The 27,810-nt window shown below is 39.4% G+C and overlaps 1 protein-coding gene across 6 annotated transcripts; it reads left to right on the top strand.

Moving 5' to 3' along the window:
- The first annotated feature begins 163 nt into the window (after positions 1–163).
- Positions 164–27,504, top strand: Socs6 (suppressor of cytokine signaling 6). 6 transcript variants are annotated; one of them, XM_039096762.2, is made up of 5 exons: positions 179–362; positions 6,293–6,417; positions 6,568–6,640; positions 11,102–11,266; positions 21,583–27,504. In XM_039096762.2, the coding sequence occupies exon 5, from the start codon at positions 21,712–21,714 to the stop codon at positions 23,353–23,355; it is 1,644 nt and encodes a 547-aa protein (XP_038952690.1). In that variant the 5' UTR covers positions 179–362; positions 6,293–6,417; positions 6,568–6,640; positions 11,102–11,266; positions 21,583–21,711; the 3' UTR covers positions 23,356–27,504.
- Positions 27,505–27,810: the final 306 nt, after the last annotated feature.

Genomic DNA, 27,810 nt, shown 5'->3' with positions numbered 1-27,810 from the left:
TGGGAAGGCTTCCCACTTGTAGCTCAGTTGGCAGAGAGAGGAGCAGGAGGAACCCAGAGACTCTGATGCCCTGGCTGCAGCTGCTGAAGAGTCCGCAGGGGGAAAGGGGCGGAGCCGCTCGCACCCCCGACCGCGGCCCCGCCCTCCCGGGCTCCGCCCCACGCGACGCCCCGCCTACCGGGCTGTGCGGAGGGCGCGGGCGGCCCGGGCTCCTGCGCGGTGGCTCCGCTCCCGCCTGGGCCGCGGCCGCGCGCCCTCCCTTCGGGGAGGAGGAAGAGGAGGAAGGAGGAGCGGCGTTGGGAGGAGGGCGGACCGCGGCAGTCGCGCCGCCGCGGGGAGGAAGCGGAGCCGGCGGCTGCTGGGTGAGCGGGGTGGCAAGGGGGAGGCGCGGGGTCGCGTGTGGCCCAGAGTAGGAAGGTGAGGGGGAGGCCCAGGCCGGCGCCCCGACCCTAGGCTCCACGCCCGGCCCGCCGCCGCCTTTGTTGCCCGGGGCCCGCGGCTCTGCGAGGCCGGGGCTCCGCGAGGCCTGGGCGGCGGGGCCTGCGGGCCAGGCCAGTCGGGGCTCCCGGAGCGGGACCACGGAATCAGCGCGGTCGTCCGGGCCGGGGGTGGCGTCCAGGGGATGAGGTGCCGAGTGGGGCCGGGACCGGATGGCCGCGCGCGACGTGCCGCGGAAGGGTCGCGGGAGGAGGGCCGAGGCATTTAAACTGCCCTGATCTCGCACAGGCCCTCTTTTGCTCCCGGAGTTGGCAACTTCAGGTACACATCATTGTGGCTCTGAGTGGCACTGTTGGTGTTTCCCACAGCAGGGCCTGGCCCCAAACTTGGAAGAGTTGTGTGTACCAACTTAGTGTGTAGTCAGAACGTGATTTGGGGTTCTCATCCCCACTTTTTGTAATTAGAGGCCGGCGAGTCCGAGGTGGAACTCTTGGCTTCCGGTAGGGAAATAATGTTGAATTCTTGAAGGTCTCACAGAGGCAACATGCTGCTGTGCTCGAGTACCTTGCAGTATACTGATTACAATTATAATATGAATTAACACACGAGAGACTTCCCAAATACAGTTTTAATTTATAGTGTCCCTTGGAATAAAGATAAACTTGTAATCAGACAAAGGTAGACCCCCTGCCTATGCAAAGGTGAATTATCAGCCATTGTAGGTAGCAGTTTACTTCATTGTTTACTTTTAACCCACCAATTCCCACAGAGTGGAATCCACGTAGTTTACTTGAATGAATGAGTTTTCACTTAGAATCTCAGTGTTTTGAAGGGAGTGAAAAAACACCAGTGCTATTGCTTACAGGTTTCAGGGATAAAATACAGTCAGGGTAGCATGTATCTGTGTCTTTCTTCTGCTGTGATTTCTCTCCAGTGCTGCATGTGTGGATGTGGAAAAAAGGTTTAGGATCCATCCCTGCCCTAAGAAAGTAGGTCACCTTAACCTCTTGGTTCCGCCACTCTCCCTAATCCTTGTTTCTTTGAGGGCTTGGCTTCTGAACAGTGGGCTTCATAAGCGATCTTATGAGAGTTTATTATCCAGGGCTGGACAGAGTCAGGATCTGCCAACTTATTTACCTGAACTTCTAGCTTTTCTTGGGCTCCATTTAGCATCTCTTTAAAGCCAAGACTTTTTTAAGACTCCTCTGAATTCAGGTCCCTGACCCTGCTCCTTTCTCTTCTGACTGTGGAACTAAAACACTGTCTTCCTCAGGGAGTCATCTGAGTGTCCTCCCTTGTTAGGACACCTGCAGGGAGTGGCAAGGCAGGGATTTGGGTGCCAGCCGAAGCCCAGGGTGTGGTGTGGAAAAACGCTGCTATACCAACTGGATTCCAAGTAGTTTACCTTCTCATGTTCTTCAGTCTGCTTTAGAATGGAGAAGCCTTGTTTTTAAGAGCTGTCTTTTCAGAGAACAGAAACCAAGTGCTTTTGTAACCTTGTATAACTTCACTCCTTAGAGAAAACCCTGCAGATTTTCGCCACTGTGAACAGTTTCAGGAAACCTTGTGTTACCAAGAGAATCTTTTATTTTGCTTATAGAGGTAATTGTGATCTTATTTAAAGTCATGAGATACACTGACAGGAAATAAATCCTTTATGTCCATTTCTGAGTTTCTTGGGGGTTGCTGTCAATATTAAGAATATGTGTTCGGAAGGAACAGGATGATGCATACATGTGTACAACCGATGTGAATGTGTGGCTTCTCTTCTGATTTCTTGCAGTTATACACGTGACACTCATGTTTGTAGAACATATGTACTTTTGTGAAATTATTATTTCCATGAGGAATCAGTCTGGCTTTCCTAAATGGCTATCTTGTTGAACTCTGAGTGACCATATTTAAGATTTCAGTTTTCATACTGCTCACAAGATGTGACATGTGTTTGGGGTGGTCATTTACTAGCATACTGTGACCTTGAACAGGCTTTGGAGCTCTTGAGTCTTCCTTAAATAGATCTAAATTATCTCACAGTTTTAGCAAGTATATATTTTATTTGAAGTGAATCCAAACTCTTAATTGGGCTACAGGATTTCTATGTAGGTTTGCACCTTGTCTGATACCATGGTTATACCCTGGCCCTTCTATTCAGCAGCATTTACAACACTCAGTCTTGATACAGTGGTTCTGTTAACTCTCAGTGTCCACCAGTGGCTACTTGTATGAGAGGTTTATTTTCAGACCTTACTGCTAGTGTACTCCTCTGAGAACCTTATGCCCCTTAAAGTAACAAATTGGCATGTTTCCTTTAGACCTTGCTAATTATTTTATGCTCTTCTTTCCGGTCTGTTTTCATATAGGTTCCAGGAAGGTAGTGTGCCTGAGATGGTCTCTTTTCCTATCATGTCCCCTAACACATTCTATGGAACTTGGCCACTTTCCCTTTTGTGTCTTCAACATATCCTGTGGAACTTGCACACTGTGCAGGGACCTGCTGTGCAGAAAGTGTATGTAGTTCTCATCACATTAAAGAAAGAGGCTCACTGAGTAGACATTAGGTAGCCTTTGGTATTGTATGTAATTCATCCTTGTTCAAGCTGATTTGCTCAGATGAATAAATCATAACATTAGTAAAATCAGAAGTCTTGTATTCACATGGCCCAAATATGACTTTACAAAGAGAGCTGTTTCTCTGTGGAGACATAATGTGTATGAGTTGACTCATAAACCAAACCGGGTTATGGCACAGATGGGCAGATCTGCATCACCTTTGTAAGTGTAGTTATTTGTCAGTATGGAAAACAGTTATTCCTAAGCATATTTCCTTGCTGATTCTTTACACAGCTTAGTAAAGTCAAGCCTCAGTTATCCAGAACCTCTTGATAGCCTCAGTTTTAAACAGAGTATCAACAAGGAAAAAAAGAACAATTTGGAATTTGGAATTAGACACACCAGACGCTTAGAAGACTGATTGCAGCAGTCTCTCACGGGGATACAAATCTAGATTGAATTTCAGCACTTTGATTTTATGTAATCACTTTTTAAAAAACTTATTTGTTTTAACTGTAAAGCATTAGTTTCTGAGAGCTGAGGTGAAAAATTGAAACAACACGTGTACTGGGTTGGTGTTTAGAATATAGCAAATAATAGTAATTAGTTTAAAATGTTTTCTGGCTGGTAAAAAGTAATATGGTGAAGAACCAGCAATGTCTCTGTATGATGCAGACTTTCTAGTTAAAAATGTCCAGTATGGGAAAAGGGTGTAAGACACAGAGTCAAAGGACATGAACATGGTAGGGGAAAGCAGCTGAGCATGGGTAACTGGTAGTATGTAAGCTTGTAGGGTGTGTGTGTATGTGTGTGTGTGTGTGTCTGTCTGTCTGTCTGTCTGTCTGTGGGGGGTGGTTCGTAGGTCAGCGTAGATGCTAGTGGAGCTTGACTGTGGTGAGTCTTCTCTGCAGTTTCTTGATGTGTGGTATAAGCAGTTTTACTCCTCTTTATTGCTACCACACTAAAGTATTATCTTAAAATTATTGAAACTGTTTTGAGACAGTTCTAATGATTGTCCCATTTCCCCACAGCCAGCTTTTGGGCATTAGAGAAGAAAGGAAAGAGATGATGGACTATGAGATGTCACTGAAGACCTCAGTGGCAAGCTGTAATATCATCAGTAGACCTCAAGGGTGTCAGTGCCATCCTGAAGTGGTCACATTGTGCATCTTGGAGATTTATACAGAAGTTTAATGACAGCATGAGATTGTATTTAATGTGTGAACTTGTGCTTAAACTATCTCCTTAACAAACGCAGAAGTATGTGTGGCCCCTATTAGATAAAAGATTTTCATCAAAAACTTAATCATTTAGTTTGATCTATATAATTACACAGATAAGCTTGGTTTACTAAGTGCCTTAGAGAGCTCTTTGCTGTAGATCTTATTTGACCATGGTGTCAGCAGTGAAACAAATGGTTAAAGCAACAGGGTTAGTACACTTAGATTAAGATGAGTTCTCATTGGTGGGTGTACTACTGTGCTTGTGTATTACTTTCTTTGTGTAAATTTTGATATTTGTAATGTATTATTCTAAACGTTTAGCTTTGGTTCTTTTGTTTGTTTTGGTTTTTGTTTTGTTTTATTTTTTCCAGATAGGGTTTCTTTGTGTAACTTGTCCTAGAACTCACTTTGTAGACCACACTGGCCTCAAACTCAGAGATTTACCTGCCCTTGCTTTCCAAGTGCTCGGATTGAAGGCATATACCATCATGCCTGGCAAGCTTTGTTCTTAATTGAAATATTACCTTCTTCAATAAGTCATTTGTCTGTTGGCTTCTCTTTTAATGGAAAAAACACATTTAGGGAATATTATTACCAAATATCACAGACTGGCAAATAGGAAATAATTGTATTTTTATGCTTTTATACATCTATAAAATTGTTATAATTTCAGACTAGAGAGAGTTCAATAGTCAGACTTCCTCATTCTACAGATGAATGAATGAATCAGTAAAGGAATAAGTTCAGACTGGAGTGTTTATGAAGTTAGCTTAGTTGCATGCCACTTCTCTAGAGGATTTCAGCTTGGAATCTGGTACACACAGCTCTTATTGCCATTGATGCCAGCAGTTTAATTTAACCCTGGGATTTAGGCATTTGTATTTCTGTCTTCATGAACAGTTGTCTTGGTTTGCTAGGAGAGATATAGAAGCAGAGACAGAAAGAGCCTGTAAGTCTAGAAGTTTTTCCCAAGGGGAATTCCTTGTTTTCCTTCTTGAGTTGCTGAAACTCACACTTGTAGAGACTTCCTTAAAAGGGGCGAGGTGGTGCCTTTCTATTTGGTACTTTTGTCTCAGAAAATGTTGCTCTAAGTATTTGGTTTATGGTCTGGTTGTGTATAGAATTTTAGGTACTATTTACTCAGGAGAAATATGTTATGTGGCACTGATGAATTAACCCTAAAATCTCACTGTGCTATAAAGGATGAAACTTGGCTTTTGCTTTTCTAGTTTTTGGAGGGATGGGTCCTTGTGACTTCTTTGGATCCGTCTGCTCTTCTGTAATTGCTGTCCTACCTCGGGCAAGTGGAGAGGATGGCAGGTCCAGAGTTCAGCATATGGTTGTGCAAGAATGCCAGGGACTGTGGAAGACTCAAGGAGAAAGAGCCTTTGAACTTTTGGGGTGACAAAGTTGGAGGTTTGAAAGCATTCCCCATCATCATATGCCTTTCACTGTAAAGAACTTGGGCCAGCTAACTCTGGTTTACAGCAGTTGTTTCTTCCTAGAATTTTTTTGTAGTTTTTGTTATATCTGCTTATACTAAAACCTCATAATGGTTTGTATCATTATTATTCTTTTATTCTTAAAATGTATAATTTCATTGATTTTTAAACTTATGCTTTCTAGGAAAGAGCTTAAGCCTTCATTTGTAATTTCTTCCCTCTCATTTTTTGTTTTGACTTCTCTGAAGTTTTGTTGTTCTTGTTGTTGTTTTGATTTTTCTTTTTTTGCAGTAGGAAGTCCTGGATTGATTTGTTTATTAATTATTTTTTATTTTCTCAGTTTTTCATGGCAGTCTGGGGGGGGGGTTGTTTTTGTTGTATTTAAATCTTTAATGGATTCTGGTTATCTAACCTTCCTGCACTGCCTGGACTTATTTCAGAGTTGTGATCTTTCTCAGGGGTGTGTCTTCTTGTCCTCCATTCTAGGAGGCTTGACTTGTGGTTATTTTTTCAGTGCTGGATCTAGGAAGTAGGCCTTGGCACAGGCGCACTTTCACTGAGCTACTGCGGGTGCCGCAGCTAAGGCTAGCCTAAGCCTTGTAACTGTTCCCAGTTGTCATACTTTTCTTTTGCTTTCAGGTTTTCATTTTGTCTGGGGAAATGGTAGCATGCTGGTCAGATTTTTGTCAACTGGACATAAGCTACAGTTATTTGGGAAGAGGAACTCTAAATTGAGAAAATGCCTCCATAAGATTTGTCTGTAGGTAAGTCTATAGTACATTTTCTTGATTAATGATTGATGTGGGAACAGTGACACTTCTGGGCAGGTGATCCTGGTTGATAGAAGAAAGTAGGCTGAACACGCCATAGGGAGCAAGCTAGTAAGCAGTATTCTTTCATGACTTTTGCTCCAGTTCCTGTTTTCAGGTTCCTGCCTTGAGTTCCTGACCTGACTCCGATGGACTGTGATCACAATGTGTAAGCCAGGTAACCCTTTGCCTCTCCAAATTGGTTTTAGTCATGGTGTCTTAAAGCACTAGAGACCCCAGCTAAGACAGGTAGCAATTAACTTGTATGCTCTTTCTTGGTCATGATGGGTTTTTGTTGCTGTTTGTTTTTTGAGACAATTTTGCTGTGTTGCCAAAGCTGGAGCTCACTGTGTTGTCTAGTTTAAGACCCTCTGTAGCTCCTCATTCTTATGCCTCAACCTCTCAAGTGATAGGATTGTAGGCCTGTACTACATACCCTGCTCAAGAACTTTATGGTTAATTAGGCCTTCAGAAAAACCAGCAATTAGCTGGCTTGTCTTCCCCACCCCTCTTTTTTTTTCTTGTGTTAGAGCTCAATCTCAGGCCTTAGTTTTCCATATAAGATAAGTAAGCACTTTGGGCTATATCTCCAGCCCAAAGCCAGATGATCTACAGTAGACAATATGAATAGCTTTAAGTTATATCATATTATTTACATTTATTTATTTTGGGGAGGTAGGTTTGTGTGCATGTGTGGAGATCAGACAGTAACTTATAGGAGTTGTTTTTCTCCTTTCACTATTTAGGTTCTGGGATTGAACTCAGATCATCAAGTGTGGCAGTATCAATACCCTTTACCTGCTTGTAGAGCCAACTCACTAGCCCATGATGGATAATTTTATTTTAGCTAGATTAGTTTACAAAACAATTAGTCTTTTTGTGAGATTGTTAATAGTTTTTGGTTAACAGGGCTGCATTGCTTAATTATTATTCTCGGAGATTTGATGGATAAAGTTTACCCTACCTCTTTGTACGTTTGATAGTAAGTCTTGTGTGAATTACTTTTTATATCTCATATTTGTTATTCTAAAATCTTACTTTTTTAAAGTTTTTCCCACTTATCTCCAGGTCCCATCATATCTGCCCTTTACCCTTGTAACTTTCCCCCCAAAATAAAACACACACGCAAAAGCATAGAAAGTTCATTGTAGAAGCTGTAGTGTGTCACAGTTGTCCCACAGTATATTTCTCTGTCTATATATCTTCACTTGCAAATGTTCATTGTAATGAGTCATTGGTCTGGTTTGAGATCTCTGGTTTCTGTGACACCATTAATATTGGATCCTGACTGAGACTTCCCTGTTATCCTCTTATTGCCCTATGTCATGGAGATCCTGAAATTTTGGATTAACAAGATTGGCCCTTTTATGTTTTCCCACCATTCACAGATGATAGAGTGAAATTCTTAATTCAAGTGTAATTTTGAAAATGCAATTGTTTTTTACCATAAGCTCATAACTTACAGCAGAGATTAAAAAAGCTAGTGTGTTTTTTATGCAAAAGCATTGAATAATAATTTCTTTTGGGATTGGAACTTCTGTGTTATGACCTACAGACTCTGAGAACAATCAAAGAAACTTTGTTACTCTTTAGTCATTATTTGTATGTTTGTGTTGTCTGTCAGAATCTGAGTTAAGCTTTCTTACTATAGTAGTTCAGTGCATCAAAGAGATTTTTATACATGAGCATGTTCTTAGAGAAATCACGTGATAGCATCATTCTGTTGTATTCTACCCAGAGTAAAAATGTAGATCTTCTTTGAGTTTTATGTAATTGTTCAATTTGTTTAAAACTCATCAAGAACTTAACCTACTTGATATCTTAACCAGAAAGGATACACTTATTTCATAGGCAGTGCAAGTGATGAGCATTTTGGAGAATGTATAATATTTCAGCTGAAACCATTCTGTTGACATTTATCAAACTGTTAGTTTCTTTTAATTTTCAACTGTCAGTTATGTCGATGTATCCATGAATTCTATTAAAACAATTACATTTACAACACAGACAGCGTTTATAATATTATATAACTTATCACTAAATATTACAATAGATCTTTTCAAAAAGTCAAGTATAATTGTGACTTAGTCAACAAAGTGGCTATGTGGGAACATGCCCAAGATTTCCTTTATCAGTGTTGCCCTTGTGCCACTGGTTTATTTTTAAGGAAGGAGTTTGTTGAAATGCTCAATAGTTATTTTATAGATGACCTGGATACAGAATGAAGGAGTGGGTATGTTTGTTACCATGTATTTTTAGTACACTAATTCTCCAACATAAAAACTGGTGTCTTCCACTATGCCACTGTTCAGAGTAGCACAGACCTCTCAGGTACAACAGTCCACAGACTTCTTCATACAGATGCCCTCTTGCTGATTCACCATAAGTCAGAGGTTCTCATAATGACCTCTTCTGATTAGATAATCTGTAGAACTCAGTAAAATACTTAGTTGATTGGTTTATTGTAAGGATTACATACCAGGAAAAGGTGAATAGAAAAGCTGCATGGGATGTGGTGTTGGGTATGATTTACAGCTCCTATGCCCCGTTAGCATGCCCTGCTCCCCCAGTACCTCTGTGTGCAGAAACTGGTGATCTATTAAGAGTGTTTTTAGCACCTGATCAATCTCTTGCTCTTTTTCTTTATTGACTAAGTTTTTATTCCCTTTACATCCTGATCATAGCCCTTCTCAATCTTCTAACTCTTCCCTTCCCTTCTGATGTGGGAGTAGGGCCAAAAGTTCCCACTCTGTAGTGTAGTCTAAGTCACAACTCTGCTGTGATGAAGAATTATTTGTCAGATCTAGGAAGATATTTTCATCACTCAGGAAACTGTAGGGTTTAGCTGTATCAGCAACAAAACAGAGACCAGACATTTCCTATGATACTAATCATGATGCTTTCAATTAACAAGTGCCAACTTAGGTGTAAAATGGGTATAATAGATGTAATGTGCATACACACTAGAGAACACTGAGCTGATAGATTGCGTACCACCTGTAGCTTGGTGGCCTGGAACTCAGTATGTGGAGCAGGTTGCCCTTTAAGGCATAGTGATCTGCTTGATTCTGCCACTGAAATTAAAGATGTGCAATATGTACTACTTTTTAAAGTGCAACTTGTTAAATGAATAAAATATTAAGGAAAAGTGAGCATCTCATTAAAAGCTAGCTGCATTAACTTTTTGTATGTGATTGAAATTATGAACATTTTTCCCTCTGTAATATAACAGGAATGAAGTAAATGAGGTTATAATCAGATTCTTAGGAAAGTTCATGTAAAACTGCTCTACAGGTTAAACATACAAGTCTCCCAGCGTGCTTTAGAGATTGAGGCTCTTTGTTCATGTGGAACTCAGGAAGGAAGGTCAGTCAGTTTAAACCTCTGCAAACTTGGGTTGTTGCTTCCCCATATGTTAGTGTCAGAAGCCTGTGAGTAAACATACTTAAAATTTACTAAGGCTTTTGCTGTAATTATAAATTGTCATTTTTATGGCAATTTTATGCCCATGTTTTAAGGTTATCTTTTTCAAATCCACTTTTGTAGTCCTGAAAATACTCCATATTATTTGTTAAAAGTTTTATTTTGATTATTTACAGGCCCTAAAAGAAGACAAAGAAGTTTTATTTTGTACACTTTAGTTATTTTTATTTGCATGTACATGCCAGACATTGTGAAGCTGGCCTGCTGTAAGAGATATGAAAGCCTACAGTACAAAGTGAAGGACTTTGTTACTAGAATAGAAGCAGACACCACTGTCAGCAACTGCCTTGTCTTCCTGGGTACCAGTGCTTTATATCAGAGTATACGACAAAGGAAAACGCAATAAAATTATCTCTAAGATGGTATTACAGTACTACAAGAGATTGAAACTAGAATCTGTTGGCAAAATAATTAAATTATGAATATATATGTTGATATATATATATGTATGTGTATATATATATATATATATATATATATATATATATATATATATATATATATATATATATAGCTGTGATTAGACTTTCATGACATTCATGAGGCTTCAGATCAAGAAAGGAGCCAAGGGTGATTCTGAATGTGTTGATCTGAGCCCTTGTAAGAATGAGGTAAGTGAAGTAGCTGTACGTGGAAGTGGGAGCTTGCAGGTAAAGCAAGTTTGGAAGTGAGTTGGAAAACATGAAGGTCTCTAGGGAGTGCTGCTACACGGGGAGCAGAGGTGGAGCCAGGGCTGTGGAGAAAGTGGGGTGTATATTTGAGGAATGATCCAATAGAGGGGGAGTTGTTAGGAAATGGAGTGTGCAGACAAGGTCGTGGTGCCTTTAGAAAGGAGCTGAGGAGAGATGTGGAACAAACATTGTTATGCCTACTCTTTTTTTTTTTCTTTTTTCTTTTTTTTTTTTTTTTGGAGCTGGGGACCGAACCCAGGGCCTTGCGCTCGCTAGGCAAGTGCTCTTCCGCTGAGCTAAATCCCCAACCCGGAACAAACATTGTTAATTGGATTGACAAGATAGTAGAATGCACACTTTTCTCTTTGCCTTCGTTTTTGATGCTGGGGCTTGAACCTAGGACTTTGTTGGGGAGACTTTCCACAGCAGAGCTTTATTTCTGGCTACACAGTTTTCCTTTGATGATTTATTTTCTCTGAAATTAGAGGCTGAGCCATCAGCTGAGATTGAAGATGGAGTATTTGATGTGAGCAGCAACAAGAGAGAATGAACCAGAGAGTTGATTTCTAGATATCATTGATCAACCTCACATACTGCCTTGAGAACTGAAGGAGAACCATCTGAGTGGCCGTTTCCAGCCATGATCAGCTGTGAGTGCAGCTGTGGCTTAGGCAAAGACATAACCAGTGCCTGGGTCTGAAGGTGGAGGGAGGGATCTAAATGCAGTGTCTGCAAGGGGTGTCTGCATTGGTTAGCTGTGGACTGTAAACCAAAAAGGGAAGGAGGTGTGCTATTGAAGGTAGATTTTGTCATAGTTGTCATTTAAAATTTGAACACATAAGACCAGTAGACCATGATGCATATCAGTATAAAACTTTATGTCAGATTTTATAACATAAAAAGGAAGAAGAAGTTATCTAGGTTATACTAAAGCAAAATAACAGTCTTATCCATTGCCTTTTTTTGTTTGTGAAATTTTTTGTTAGTTTGTGAAATAATTGACTTGTAGAAGAAGCCTTCTGCTTTGCTCGAAATTGGTGGATTTATGTGGCAATTCCCAAGTAAAATGTATTTTCAGAAAAACAAATAACCTCACAGAATTTTCTCTTAAACATTCCAAGTTCATATAAACTAACATATCTAAAGAATTCTTTCCTCCAACAGGGTCCTTTTCTGTGCACTTTCCTCCTTACTCTTGCTACATAATTGAGACCACACTTTACATATAATTTTATTTCCTGTGTTTTGCACTTAACAAATGAACACTATGGGTGCCTCCTTGCTATTTATAACTGTGTAAACACGGATTTCAGTGGCTCTCCATGGTCCACATGTAGCTTTGCCAGCATTTGTTCCACTGCTCACACTGTTGGAAATTAGGATGTGTTTGATTTTTAAGACTCAGTTGTTTTTATCATAATTCAAGAAGCCTTGTTATTTGTAGGAGTCAATATTTTCTGTGAATATTGAGCCAATTAGTTATCTAAGTGGAAAAATTAATCCCTACCTTCACATAAATCAGTACTAGGCTAACCAAGAACTTCAATATAAATGGCAAAACTTTTTGTAGAAAATACAGGCAAAACTGTATTTCAGTGTAATTTCTTGAAAAAAGTAAAAGGCTCAAATAATAAAAGCACAAAAGGGACAGAATCAAAAACAAAGACACAAGCATTATGTAGCAAGGGAAAATGCACTAGAAGAAAGCAGGAAACAAGGCAATCTGTAGGGCTGGATATGGAGAAATTTCTAGACATCTACAGTGTGTCATAGTTCTTTTTTTATAATGGAATAGAGTTAGTTAAATTGTCCTGAGTGATTCCTCTTTATATTAATTGATCACTGCTATTAAAGAAACTTGTTTGTGGGTCATGAGATAGCTCAGTAGGACCACCAGGGATGATGACCAAATTCTTTACCCAAAATCCGAAAAGTAGAAGAGAGAACACTCCTGCAGGTTATCCATTGACTTACACAAATATACACACAGTACTGACAGAACTACAAGCCCCACACAAATACGAACAAAATCAGTACTAGAACCTGATCATAGTGATTTCTTTGTGTTGTCAAGTTTGCTAATACTAGGTTAAGGCTTTTTGGAAGCCCGTGGGATACACTTTCTGGTCTCTTGTGTTTGGCTTTGGAATTATTTCTTCTCTATCATCTAAAAGAATTGGTTAGAGATTTCCTGCTATTTATCTTATCCGTTTCTACTCAGTCATTCACATGCATGTGTTCATATTCTCTGGGTTTAGTTTTTATTTTATTTACTATTTCTTAGAGTTGGCTTGATTTAAGTTCTACATTCTCAAGAGTTTCCTGTGTGCAGTCCATACTAGCCTCAGATTCAAGTGATAGGCTTACATGATTGCTACAATGCCTATTTATAAACTGTACCACTTTATGTTTTATTTTTTGTTCTGATTAGAATATGTTTTAAGCTTATTATTTCTAGCCTATAGATTATTTAGAAGTATTTTGTTTAATTTTCTTATATTTGGTGGTTTTCCAGATTTGTCTCAGTTGTATGTATATCATTTAGCTTCATTATGGTCAAAGAACATATCCTGTATAATGTTACTCTTTTAAACACTGCTGAGTCTTGTTTTTGTCTGTCCTAAGAATGAAAACTTAAAAACAACACACAAAGCTATTATTAGTGTTTAAGTCCTAGGCTGAGTGTTGGTTGCCCAAAATACTTGAGAGAAAAAGTGTTTCTGATTTTGGGTTCTTTTCTGAGTTTGAATATTTGATTGTATGTTATAAGATGTCCTAGGAAAGAAGCTACACCTGAACACACAGCTCTTCTGTTTTGTGTTCCCTTAGCATATGAGTGAGTTTTTATTTCTGTCAACTCTTGCATTTGATTACAACTCATCATACCAGGTTAGGTGCAGAATTGTCAAAATGTCAGATTTCTGTTTGTTTCAGATTTTTAGTGGTTACTTTCTTGGTGTATTCTTTATTCTGTTCTTTAAGTGACATGCATCATTACATGTTAGAAGAATCTTATAGACAGCATGGCTATACAGTTATGAAACATTATGGCCAAAAGCAGTTTTGAGAAGAAAGGGTTTATTTGGCTTACATATTCTGGCTGACAATCCATTGAGAGAAGCCAAGATAGGAACTCAAGACAGGAAGGGACCCATGGTTCCAGCTGCATATGTAGCAGAGCATGGCCTTATCTGGCATCAGTGGGAGCAGAGCCCCTTGGTCCTGTGAAGGCTTGGTGCCCTAGTATAGGGAATGCCAGGGTGGTTAGGTGAAGGTGGGTGGGTGGGGGAGCACCCTTATAGAAGCAGAGGGAAGGGGATGAGATAGGGAGATTTCAGAGGGGAAGCTGGGAAAAGGGATAACATTTGAAATGTAAATAAATAAAATATCAAAAAAAAAAAAGACAGGAAAATGAAGACTGTAGCAGAAACAATGTAGGAAGGATGCTTACTGGTCTGCTCTGCATACTTTCTATATAAATGAGGACTACTTACTCAGAGGTAGGCCCTACCCACACAATAGTTTGGGCCTGCAGCGTCAGTCATCACTTCTTTTCCCTGATTTACCCTACATGGATTTGGCTGTAGAATTCTTGGTAGCAGAATGTCCTTCAGCGTTTGAATGTATGATCCTACTCCCTTCTGGTCTCCTTTGTTCCTGTCTGAAGCTGGTCTTCTTTATACCTCTGCCTTCCTCTCTGACAAGTCCTTCCTTCTTTGTTCTTCTCAGTCTTGCCATCTCCTGCCCAGATTGCCTTCTCCAGAGTTCAGTAGTGTTCGTGAGCATGTGTTTTAGTGCTGTGTGACAGATAAGCTCAGCTTTAGTTACTCTGGGGGGGAAAGGACCTACAGGCCTCCTCATTACATCATGTTACAGGTACATCTATGCATATGCTGTTTTTGCCTGTATTTCTGAGTGAGGAAACATTTCATGGGCATCCAGAGCATTAGGAAATAAACGGTCCTGTGAAATGACTCAGGCAGAATGGCTTATCTGTGTTCTTCATCTTGCTGTGAATTGCCTGCTTCATGCCAACAAAAAGTGGTAGTTTCTAAGGCATACACCAAACTTTCAGTGGTTCCATGTTACTCAGAGGACTTCTTGTGGATTTTGGAGACATTATTAAACTTACTTTGTTTTTCTGTAAGGTCTTGTGAAGGACAGGAAGGGAAATGTACTTTTTGGTGCATTCTGACCTCCACAGCTGTATCCATCAGCTTTGCATCAGCAAGTGAGAATGGGTTTTTAGAACCAGCTCCCTCCTGAGCCACTGAAAGTGCAAAATCCTAAGTGCTTTTCTACTGTACATGATTTCTGACATCTTAATGCCCTGTGGAACCCGAAGGCCTGGAGAGTACAGCTTTTGTCCTTCATTCTGTATTTCTAACCACTGCTTGTAGCTAAGTCTTCAGACTTTTCTGGAAAGCACAGTGTTTTGTCAATGACTTGACAAAGGTATAGCTTACAATAAGAGAAGTTGCAGAGGCAAAGAAATGTGTATAAATTAAGGAAACTTGTCAGAATCCTATGAATGATAGAAACCTCTGTTTGGATGAATTCAGGTGCCAGGGATTTAGCTGGGTGAGGAATAGGTTTCTAGTGGCCACAGGGAACAGACTCACCACAATAGATAAATTAGAATTGAACTGGAAAGCAAAAAGCTGAAGTCAGTGTTGGGTATATAGCATGAGGTCAGACATGAAAAGTCTATCTGCATTGTAATATTTAAAACTAGGAAGACTTTGACATGGCTGGGGAGGATTCGAGAGGAGTACCTTTGGCAGAGCCTTGCCTAGTATTACACTATTCAACTTTGGCAGGTGAGATGGCATGGAGTGGTTGTTCAGTGCTAAGTTAAACCTGCTCAATTGTTACAGAAAGTCCTAAATAAGAAAATTGGGCTTCTGCACCTTTTTCCTGGTCTTTTGATGTGTAACAATTGGTATTTATTTATTACCTGAGATGTTTAATGTATTGGCTTAGATATAAACACACACAGAGACAGGATCATCTTTGCATTTTGTCTTATACCTTTCTTTTTCTCATAATGTTTTCCTGGACTTCTTTCTTTATATATTAAACTAGTAGTCTATAGATATTTGATATGTGTGTATATGTGTGTTGTTTTCTACAACTTAGGTTAAAGCTATGTTTTTTCTAAGAAGAATTATGTAATATAAAGGTGTGTATTGTGATTAAGTCGACTTTAGAATTAGCTATGTGATTTTTGGCAAGTGTCCTAAGGTGTTTGTGCTTTGTTTTACTTAATGAAAATGTTGCAATTTACTATTAGCTGCAACTATTTAGCCTAAGTATGTAAGACATTGCTTTAGGGACATCTGACTCCATAAGTTACATGAGTGGTAGATTTAGTTATATCTAAGATCATATAATTGCTAAATAGAGCTGGGATATGCATAAACTCAGTCTAGTTCTATAGTGAAAAAACTGCTTCATTAAACTTAAAAAGCTTCATCATGCTTAGAACTTAGAGTTCTAAGATTATAAGAACTGATGAAACTATTCAGAAGACTTAGTCCTTCTGTCACTCTGTCAATATTTCAGTAGTCTTTACCACTATAAGCAATGTAAGCAACAGGTTTGTTTAAAACAATGGTAGAAAGAACATTGTTGTCTTTATAACTTTGGCAAAAGAACATATCCAAAAGACAAATTACTAATTGTATGTCTATTTGGTTAATGCATAGGTGAATTTAATAAATGTTTTTGTTTTGTTTTGTTTTGTTTTGTTTTGTTTTTCCTTTCTTTCGGAGCTGGGGACTGAACCCAGGGCCTTGCGCTTCCTAGGCAAGCGCTCTACCACTGAGCTAAATCCCCAACCCCCTTAATAAATGTTTTTAAATAACCTTATAAAGCTTCCCCAAATTCCAGGGTGAACTGTACGGTGTGTGTATGCCTGGATGTAGATGTGTGCACCACATATGTGCAGCAGAGGCCAGATGAGGGTCAGATCCTCTTAAACTAGTTACTGGTGATTGTGAGACATCCAATGTGGGTACCAGGAACTGAATCTTCAAGAGACGCATTCTACTGGCAAACCATCTTTCTGACCTGAAGATCCTTTCTTTTTACATTTACATTTACATTTTAATACGTTTACATTATGTTTTACCATTTTAAGAATTTCATCCATGAGGATTATATTTACATAGTTCCCACGCCTACCCTTTCTTCTTTTCCCCATGTCCACTGCACCCCCTCTCAAATGCATGACCTCTTCAATTATTGTTACACATGCATATGTGCATAGACTTATAAATACCTTGCTGTCCTTTAAGTGTTGCTCATTTGAATATGTGTAGGGCTGACAACTTGAAATTGGTTGCCTGTAGTAGCTCTTATTTAGAGATGGGATTTTATGAGATTTCCCCTGTCCACTTCAAGTGTCACTGGTATTGTCATTGTACAGATTTTTTTTTAGGTGACCATAGTTTTAAGGTCTCATGGGTATGGCTCCTGTGATAGAAGATACCATCTAGTAGCCAATGTTCCTGGGTCTTTAACTATTTCAGTTTTTCTGCCCCTTCTTCTGCAATGTTCCCTGAGCCTTAGGTGTAGTTGTATTATAGATATATTGATTGGGGGTGGGCACTCCAGGGCCAGTTTTATCTGCACTATGGCCATCAGCAGATTTCTGTGATGGTTTCTGTTGCAAAATGTAGCTTCTCAGATAAGGGATAAGAGCTTACTTGTGAACATAAGACTAGATATTTAAAATATGGTTGGGAAAAATACTAGTTTAGGAATAGTAGGTTCTTTTGGAGGTCAGTGACCTCCCCAACCAATTGTAGTTGCCTAGGTTTTCAGTACCAGGGATGAATTCCCTCCTGTTGAATAGGCTTTAGTTAAATGAGGTGGTTATTGGTTGCCCCCTATTGTACCCTTTTGTGAGCCATCATGTAGTTGCTGGGAATTGAACTCGGAACTACTGGAAGAATAGTCAAGTGCTCTTAACCACTGAGCCATCTCTCCAGCCCTATTGCACCCCTTTGTTTATTTTGCTATGCTAATCATTGTTGTGGTTTCTAGACCTCCCCTAGGTGGGTCTTAAATTGCTTTTCTCCTTTAGCACCTTTGTATAGTCCTCAGCGAGGAGAGTTTCAGGGCAGTTCCAGTTTGAAAGGTGGTTTCCCATGTCTGGTAATGGAGTTTTTGTTACCTACTCTATGGGTCTTAGAAATATATTATCTTGATTTGAATTTCCTGTTTAATGAGTTTTTAGAATGAGGTATAATTCACCTCCAATGAAATAACATTTTTTAGTGCACAGTTAATAGAGTTTTGACAAATGGATCAACCCATTTAAGCCTCTCCATAGTTAGTGTCTTTGGGGGACAGTCAGGTCTCTAGAATTCTGAACTCTCTGTGTAGCTAAGGTTGGCCTTGAATTCCTGATTCTCTTGAATCCCACTCCCCTAAAGTGATGGGATCACAGGCTTGCAGATCATACCTGACTTATATACAGCTAGGGATTGAACCCAGTGCTTTGTGTATGCTAGGCAAACATCTCATTGCACAGGATGAAGCAAGGGAATTTTGAAAAGGAAGAATTGATTTGATTCTGGTTAACCTGGCTCCCCACCCCACCCCAATCCCCCATGAAACACCATTTTTACCTAAAGGAACACAAGCATTATGGTTCTTCAACTTAAGTTTTAGATTTTTTTTTCATGAATGATTAGAGTGAGCTTCTTCCATAAAACCAGTGGATAGCCTTATTGCTGATAACCCAGTTTAAATCTTCAAATAAAGGTTATAATTTTAAATTTTTATGTCTCTCACAGTTGCCCTAACTAAACCAAAAGTCCTACCTAAGGATGTCTAGTAGAATCAATGGTGATATGCACAAATGTAATTTTAAACCCAAAACCCAAAAGCTTAAACCCCCTTTTTTCGCTGTTGTATGATTGACTGAAGCACAATATTACAAAATTGTGTATGAACATTGTTTTAAATGCAAGATACAGCTAATTTTTTGTGAAATAGAGTAAAAGCAACAATGTTGATACAGTTTCAGATTTTTCAGCTTTCCAGTGCTGCTTAACTTTTAAGAATTTATCATGTAGGGCTGGAGGGATTGCTCAGTGGATCAAGTACTTGCTGTACAAATATGAGAACCAGAGTTTGGATCCCTAGAACCCATGTGAAAAGATGGGTATTGCGACTCGCCTCCTGTAATCTGAGTTCTGGGGGCCAGAACAGACATCCCCAGGGCTCATTGTAACATTGAGCTTCAGGTTCAGTGAGAAACTCTGTCTCAAAACTAAGGAAATTTAGTATAGGAAGAAGAATTAGCTGCAGAGGTTGATGGAGGAATACATCCACATGTACACAAACACAAACAACCACTGCTTCATTATCAAAGAAAACTATGCACAAGTATATAAAGGGTATTAAGCAAAATATCTTCTTTTCCCACTGTCTCTGTTCATTGGATTTTTCCTTACCCCTGGATAAAGAACATATTGAAAGATGATATGCAGAGGCAGAAGTGAGCTCAGCTATGTTTTCTGTCAACATAAGATTCTCCGTAATAAGAAATGCTGCTACTTTTCTCTCTCACTCTGTTTTTAGCATTTAGAAAGTGTAGTTATTTTTTTTTCAGGAAACTGATTTATGTTAATGCATAATAAGCATATTAATGTTTTTAAATAAACAGGTAAGTATTTTAAAACTTGGTTTTAGTTTCTAATAGGATAAATTTCAGTAGTCACAAAACACGTAATTAAATCATTTTGTGATTTCCAAACAGCATTTTTCAAGATCTTTTAAGAGAATAAAAACACAGATGGTGGAAAGTGTTAGGAGTATTGATACAAGGACTAGACCTGTAGGCAGGCCTTGTGGCACAATGGCAAAACCTGTTGTTCCCAAGAGCAGGTGATTTAGCTTCAGTGGATAGATTTTATTTTCTGAGGCCTAGGGTCCATTTGGTAAAATGAGGGTAACAGCTACTGTGCTTGCTACTTTAAATCATTGTTTGGCTTGTCTTTTTAGTTTTTGTATTAAGTGTTAAAAATAAATGATACACATGGCTACCCGGAACTCTTCCTTTAGAAAGAGGTGGGAAGGCTACCCAGAGTGGTCGTCCACACCTGTAACCTCAGCGCATGGGAAGTAGAGGCAGGAGGCTCATTGAGATCAGATTTATTGTTGGCCTGTATAGTGAGTTTAAGGACAGCTGGTTTACCTGAGACCTTGTCTAAAAAAAAGTGGTAAAGGAACAAGTAGATGCTACTTTCTGTAGAGAATTCTTTTTGTTTAAACAGTTTTTCATGTTCTCTCTCTTTGTGTGTGTGTGTGTGTGTGTGTGTGTGTGTGTGTGTGTGTGTGTGTGTGTGATTCACTACTGTTGTTTGTATGTTGATCAGAGGATAACTTGGAGTTTTACCTCCAATTGGGATCTAGGGCTTGAACTCAGGTTATCAGGTTTAGTAGGAAGTACCTGCTGGGCCACCTCACTGGCCCTGTAGAGGTTTTCTTTTTTTCTTTATTATTTTTATTTTTTTAAATAAATATCTAGAACCTTTTCCCTTGAACCATTATACAAATTTTTCAAGTGTATGTGTAAACTTAAAACTTTGCAATTAGAAAAATGGCAAGATTGATTCAGAATACTTATTGGGCACAGGACAGATGGTAATCCTATAAAAAGATGGCATATATTTTTGGAAGTGCAAACAGGAAAATAGATACTCTTTAAAAAATTTTAGAGTAATCTCTGCCTAGAAGATGGAGGAAAGAGATCTAAAACATATGGTTTGGTTGAGCTACTTTCTAATGTCTAGAATTGGATCTTGATTGATCTTGATTGATCTTGATTGAGCTACTTTCTAATGTCTAGAATTGGATCTTGCCCCCTTAACATTAGAATTGAGTTGCGTATTCATTAGCAGTGTTTTTCTCATCTGTGGTGTAGATATGTGACAGTGGCGAGCAAGACTAGTGAAATCTCAGGGTTAGTGAAAACACAGTTTCACAGTCAGCTACTGAGTCTGCTGTCTGGGACAAGACCAGGCACTTTGTGAGTTCACTCAGTGCGTAGCTTCATGTTTTAAGTGGCTGGTGCTCCAAATATTTATTAGTATTCTATTTTTACAGTGTCTTTCAGAAACAGTGTCTGACAGCGAGGATGTTAAAACTGCTGCTGCTTTTTGTGGAACTAATGTAGCTGTTCTTGATAGGTTGTCTGGTCTGAGTGGTTTCAGTGAGCATGATGTTTGCAGATTCTGTCTATACAACAACCACCTGTATCTGTGGTTAACATTGCACACTTGACATATTCTTTTTTCCCTCAACTCCCACCTTTTTACCAGTGTGTTTCAGACAGGTTTGTATTATAATTTACCATTCATACCTGTCTCTTCTGGCTTACAAGCATTCAAGATCATAACTTACTAGCTTTCATGTTATTGCAGGTTGCCATGTGTGGAATAGGGTTAGTAAGCAAACAGTGAGCTAGAGCTGTGTCTTCTGCTGATTAACTGAGTTGCTCTAAGCTGCAGGTGGAAAGGTGTAAGTTTTCTGGTGCGTTTTTCTAGTTTGGGTCACAGTGCACCTGTGATGGGCCATAAACTGCCTCATAATACACATGTATGTGTTTGGTGTGTGCTTTCCTGTTCTTCCAGGACATCTTGGTGCCTTCATTATGTTTTGCTCTTCAGCCTGGTGCATGGGCAGTGATGAGGGGGCTACTTAGTTAGACCTGGTCAGTAGAAAAGACTTAGTTCTGGCCTAAACACAAAACAAAAAACAAGGGGTAAATAAAGGACCCAGTGTTTGCTCCATGCCCAGTATATAGCAGGCAGTTATCCTAATCTTTAGGTAAAGTTCCTAAGAATAGAATTGGGTGCTTTTGTTTTGAAGCTAAAAATTTAAATTTCTACTATTTTATTTGAAAACTAAAATGTTTAATGGCTTTTTTTTTTTTAACCTTTTCCCCCAGAAAATAGCTTCAGAGGTTAAATGAAACCGGGCAGAGTTCACCCATGAGGCATCACAGCCCCTCCCGATGTTTGGGGATAGCTGCTTTAGAAGCAAATTGACCCTTTTGGATTAGTTAACTTTTGTCACAATGAAGAAAATCAGTCTGAAGACCTTCAGGAAATCTTTCAATCTGAGTAAAAGCAAAGACGAAACTGAGTTCATGGTGGTTCAGCCCCAGTCCCTTGCTGGTGACTTCGTAAAAGATGACTCTTTATTCGGGAGCTGCTATGGCAAAGACATGGCCAGCTGCGACATTGGCAGTGAGGACGAGAAAGGGAAGAACAGGTCCAAAAGCGAGAGCCTGATGGGCACTTTGAAGAGGCGGTTATCCGCCAAGCAGAAGACCAAGGGCAAGGGTGGCACTGCGCCCACAGATGAGGATGCCTTCTCCTCAGCTTCAGCTCCTGGTGGCCTCAAGGATGTGCGTGCTCCAAGGCCCATCCGTTCCACATCACTGCGAAGCCACCATTATAGCCCCACACCCTGGCCGCTGCGTCCCACCAGCTCGGAGGAGACATGCATCAAGATGGAGATGCGAGTGAAGGCACTGGTGCATGCTGCCAGCCCAGGACCAGTCAACGGTGTGCGCAAGGAGCTTCGGGAGCTGCAGCCTAAGGAGCTGCGTGACCTGCAACCCAGAGAGCTACTGCAGCCCAGGGAGCTGCGAGACCTGCAGCCAGAGCCGCGCCCTGAGTCCCGCTGCAGCCCCAGCTCTCCCGGGGAGCTGAGCCTCCACCTGGAGGAGCACGTGCCTGTAGTAATCGGACTCATGTCTCAGGACTACCTTCAGTACACCGTGCCTTTAGACGACGGGATGTGCCCACTAGAAGGGCCGCGCAGCTGCTGCCTGGATACGTCTTCTCCCATGGAGGTGTCAGCCGTGCCCCTGCCAGGGGCGAGTGGAACCTTCTCCGAAGACGACAGTCACGTGGACCAGGACCTGGTTGTAGGCCCAGAGATCCTTGTGGATTCATCGGTGAACAACTTACTGATTGGTACCACAGGAGTCATGTTGCAGAGCCCTAGAGGAGGTCATGATGATGCCCCTCCCCTCTCACCGTTGCTACCTCCAATGCAGAATAACCCAATCCAAAGGAACTTCAGCGGCCTCTCAGGCCCAGACTTGCACATGGCCGAAAGTGTTCGCTGTCATTTGAATTTCGATCCCAACTCTGCACCTGGGGTTGCTAGAGTTTATGACTCGGTGCAAAGTAGTGGCCCCATGGTTGTTACAAGTCTTACGGAGGAGCTGAAGAAGCTTGCAAAACAGGGGTGGTACTGGGGCCCCATCACACGTTGGGAGGCAGAGGGGAAGTTGGCAAATGTGCCAGATGGTTCTTTTCTTGTTCGGGATAGTTCTGATGACCGTTACCTTTTAAGCTTGAGCTTTCGCTCCCATGGTAAAACACTTCACACTAGAATTGAGCACTCAAATGGTAGGTTCAGCTTTTATGAACAGCCAGATGTGGAAGGGCATACATCTATAGTTGACTTAATCGAGCATTCAATCAGGGACTCTGAAAATGGAGCATTTTGTTATTCAAGGTCTCGGTTACCTGGATCAGCAACTTACCCAGTCAGACTGACCAATCCAGTGTCACGGTTCATGCAGGTGCGCTCTCTGCAGTATCTGTGCCGCTTTGTTATACGACAGTACACCAGAATAGACTTAATTCAGAAACTGCCTTTGCCAAACAAAATGAAGGATTATTTGCAGGAGAAGCACTACTGAGAGATTGGGAGCCCTCTTTCTTGCACTTTGGGGTTGAGAAACAAGACTTGAGTACAGTTTACAGACTTACATCACCATTGAAGTCTTTGCTGCCATAACTTTTAGTTTTTATGTGTGAGAGTCATCGATTTGTTCAGGGGTGGGGAAGTGTCTGCAAGGTGTCCTGAGTTTATTTTGGTTCTTGGAAAGGGATGGATGTCTTGAGGGTCTAGAAGTGTGAGTTACCTTTCCTTAATGTGCAGAATAATCACAATGTGAATGACCAGATTCTCCTTAATGCCCCTCCCCAGTCCTTTGCTGCTATCCACTGTGATTCTTATGCATTAAAGCACATTTCATGTGTATTCAACCCTAAGTAAAGTTGAATGAAATTTTAAGAAATACAAATTGCTATGACGTTAAATGACCCAGTTGAATAAACATGTGGGATAAACATTTACATATACACTGAAAAGTGATTTTTTAAGTCTCACACTTTAAAAATGATTTGTCCAGAATTATAAATTAATACAATGTTGATAAATGGAATTCAGATTTGCAACATCTTTTACAACACTTTTCTAAATTATATTTTAAGGATGTGATAATTGTTTTGGTTGTGAGAAGTTGAATTTTTCTGTTGCCTTCATTTTCATCTTGTGGTTTGTCTCTTTTGATAAATTGCCTTACATTAAAAATTGTAAACAAATATATACCCAATTTAGAAATTGTTGCCTTTTCTGTCATTGATCTCGGGTACAAATTGGCGTAACTTAAAGCTCTGTAAAGCCCAAACAACTGTTACAAAAGTAAGATAACCCTGGTTTCTTGTGAGGTGTGTGTGTGTGTGTGTGTGTGTGTGTGTGTGTGTGTGTGTGTGTGTGTGTGTATGTGTGTGTGTGAGAGAGAGAGAGGGAGAGAGAGAGTTTTTTTCAGTTAAATGTTTTATCTATAATTTCTTTAATAGATACTTGCTTCCATAAACTTGACAAAACAAGTTTCATAAATGAGTTGTATTTTCTTACATTAAAGTTTATATAAAGTTGTAAACTGATTTGAATAGAAAGGTTATTTTAAAGTTGTCTTGACTTTCTTCTGTATAATCTTTACAGTGTGCTGGGTTTAACCATTCTCCTAAACCAACAACCCTGAATGACATCAGTTAAATAATTAGAAATTGTGATACATTGTGTGAGAAAAATTGTAAAACCATATCAGATACCAGAAATAATTTCCTGCTTGTGACTACCCATTGAAGATAGCATTTTTGTTTATTTTAATTTAGTTAATTCTTAAGTAGTTTGGCATCTCTACTTTCTTATCATTGTGTTAGAGAATGATGTGCCCAGGTTTTAAAAGTTATTTTGGAACATAGACTGTTGATTGAGTTCAAAGTTCTGCAACAGTGTTATTAAAACTATTAAGCGATAGTATTTAAAGATTTTCCCATTCAGAAAATATTTCCAGCTATACATCCTTTTAAAAAAAAATCAGAATGATAAAGGTCTTACGTCAAACTTGCTGACTTTGTCATTTAAACATATCTATAGCTTTACATTTTTCTCTATTTTTCTAGGGTCAAAATTGAGATATTGCAGGAAAGGCTCAGTGCCAACATGTTAAAGAGTTGTGGTATCTTGACTTATAAGGAGCAAGACACTTACTTTTGATGGAATGTTAAATTCATTTTCTGATGTGTTTCACCTAATATGATGGATGGAGTATACTGTATAGTACAAGCATTCTCTATTAGATTAAGAACGGTTGGAGAATTGTAGGCTTGTAAGCAAAGTAATGCAAGACACTTAACTATTTTTTTGTAAAACTTTATTTTTAAACAACTGAAGCTATAGCTAGGGCAAGTTGACAGTCCCCACATCTACATTAGATGGCAGGTGTTGTCACATAGTCACTCTATTAATAATGAATGTCAAGATGGCTTCATGTTCCAAAAACGTGCACATGTCCTTGAGATTATGGCTTATAGAAGTCTCAGGACTATCCCAAACATGTTTCAAATGAACATCACTTGTTTCCCGTTCTTTCTCTTGGTACCGGGTGCTTAAGATCTACCCATTAAATGTCAAGATTATTCTTATCTTTATCTAAATCTTTCTAATAATCAATTTTGTGTGACTTTGTAGGACAAATCTTTATTATGAAAACAGCCCTTGATGAGCCTCCATTTTCATGCTTAATATGACCAGTGTTATTCAATTTGAAATCATTAGATTCTGATAGTTTATGAATAAAAATTGAAGCATTTATTGAGAAATCAGATTAACAAACAGAAAGGTATATTGTCAGTATTTTTGTGTTTTTGTAGCCAAGACATCCATCTAACAGAAGTGGGAAATACTGACTTTTGTATGACACTGTCTAGTAAAATTGAAAAGAGATTTGATTAAGTCTCTGTCTTGTATCTTAGCCTAGATTGAAGTTGGTTAACTTTCTGGCTTTTTTGAACTTAGATGATACAAACACAACCTCTAAGCCATTCTGTGTGTGTGTGTGTGTGTGTGTGTGTGTGTGTGTGTGTGTGTGTGTGTGTGAATTATTTTTGTTACTTTTCATTTTTTGCATGCATTACATCCTGACCACAGTTTTTCTTACCTTTCCTCCTCCTAGTGCTCCCTCCCAGCTTCCCCTGTCTTCTAGATCCACTTCTCCATTTCCCTTCAAAACAAAAAACAAACAAACCCCACCACCAACAACAACAACAAAAACAAAGAGCAGGCCTCCCAGGGATATTAACAGAACCTAGCATAACAAATTCCATTAAGACTAGAAACAAACCCTCATATCAAGGCTGGATGAAGGAAAAGGGTCCCAAGTGTAGGCAAGAGATTCAGTGACACCTGCAACCCCCATTGTTAGGGGTCTGACAAAAACATCAGTTACACAACCATAAAGCTCATGCAGAGGCCCGAGCTCAGACCCATACAGGGTTTGTGATTGTTGCTACAAACCATTCTTCTTAAGTCTTCACATTTAGAATTCCTACATTAAGGTAAGACAAAAGCAAGCAGGAAAACCATCTGTGACAATGAATCAGGTTTTTTTTTTTTTTTTTTTTTTAAATACTCAAATACTCCACCACCAAAAATGCTGGAGGCTTGAGGGTTAATTTGGGGCTTCCTAACACATGTAACACATTTTTATAAATAAGGGAGCTATAGAAAGTACTTGAAAAATTGCCTTGCTTTCTCCAAGGAAGACTTCTCTTTCTACATGGTGCAATACTCTGAAATTTTAGAAGGTCACATAAATAACCACAAAACTGAAAAAATGATTTTAAGGAAACCAGTCACATAAGGCAACAGTTTTGCTGTTGAATAAAATGATGTACCAAAAAGGCTAACTTGTTAGCATTAAGGAAGTAAAACAGTATTCATCATAGTTTCTGAGCCAGTATTACTGAAGATGAAAGTTATTGAAATCTTACAGGTTTATTCAGTTTCTTTCCTAGTGCTAAGCATCTCTAACTGCTTTCAGAAATGCCAACTCTAATGCACATTTCATATTGTATGTGAAAGAAACTTAAAATGAATCAAAATAACATTTTGATTTATATCTGAATGTCTTTCATTGAATATGAAGTGTTCATTAGAAAATGAAATAACACTACCAGCAATAGACAGTTTTGTTGAATAATGAGGAACAATAACCAGTTCCACAAATAACTAAAATTCTAACGTTATTGGTACATTGATAATAAAAATTGCTTTCTTTTAATACTGTTTTAGTCCTGTAAAGTTTTTATCATATCCTTTTTATTGATCAGGCATGATGTAACAAGGCAAATAATGAATTTGTTTTTGAAAGGTGATGCAAGTTCTCCAACCAGCAAGGATGAGATGGGATCTTAGAGTTTCCTAACAGTATATTGTCATGGTGGGGTAAGGAAGTCTCATAGTTAATGTGCCATGAAATTAAAACCTGCAATCTAGATTGCTGTAGTTTACACTTTGTATGTTTCAAATCAGGTGTATACTGTTTGTACTGAGAACACCACAGAATGAACTATCCAAAGTCCACCAATTTAATATGTGTTTTGGTTTGTAAGTGAATTATAGTAATTTCTTGCACATTTTTTTGGAAATCAATTGTATAAAAATTTATGTATCTGCTTCTAGATACAGTATGTAAATAAAAGTTTTGTTCATAACATCTGCCTTCTCATCAGTGACATCCAGGTGCAGAGTCTGGCCCTCTTAGTGTGTGGTTAGCTAGAGAGTTTCTGTGTGTTCCATCAAGTGGGCCGACACTGGAAATGGGAACAATTACATTTTAGTAAAAAGGATACCACTTAGCACTTGGCCAACTAGGGGTCATTTGATGGTGCAGTGGTCTATATGATGGAGTGAGTTGAGAGATTTACTAAAAGGCTAGAACTAGCAACAAAATCCTAGTAATAAAAGCATACAAAAAGGAAGTTAGACTAAGTGATAAAATGTTTGGGTTGTGACATTAAAA

The sequence above is a fragment of the Rattus norvegicus genome, chromosome 18, assembly GCF_036323735.1.
Source record: "Rattus norvegicus strain BN/NHsdMcwi chromosome 18, GRCr8, whole genome shotgun sequence".
Taxonomy (NCBI): domain Eukaryota; kingdom Metazoa; phylum Chordata; class Mammalia; order Rodentia; family Muridae; genus Rattus; species Rattus norvegicus.
The sequence above is the reverse complement of the archived record's forward strand: the minus strand, read 5'-3'. Positions and strand labels throughout refer to the sequence as shown.

Coding starts and splice junctions, on each gene's coding strand:
- Socs6 (XM_039096760.2), top strand. CDS start 21,712: ATGAAGAAAATCAGTCTGAAGACCTTCAGGAAATCTTTCAATCTGAGT.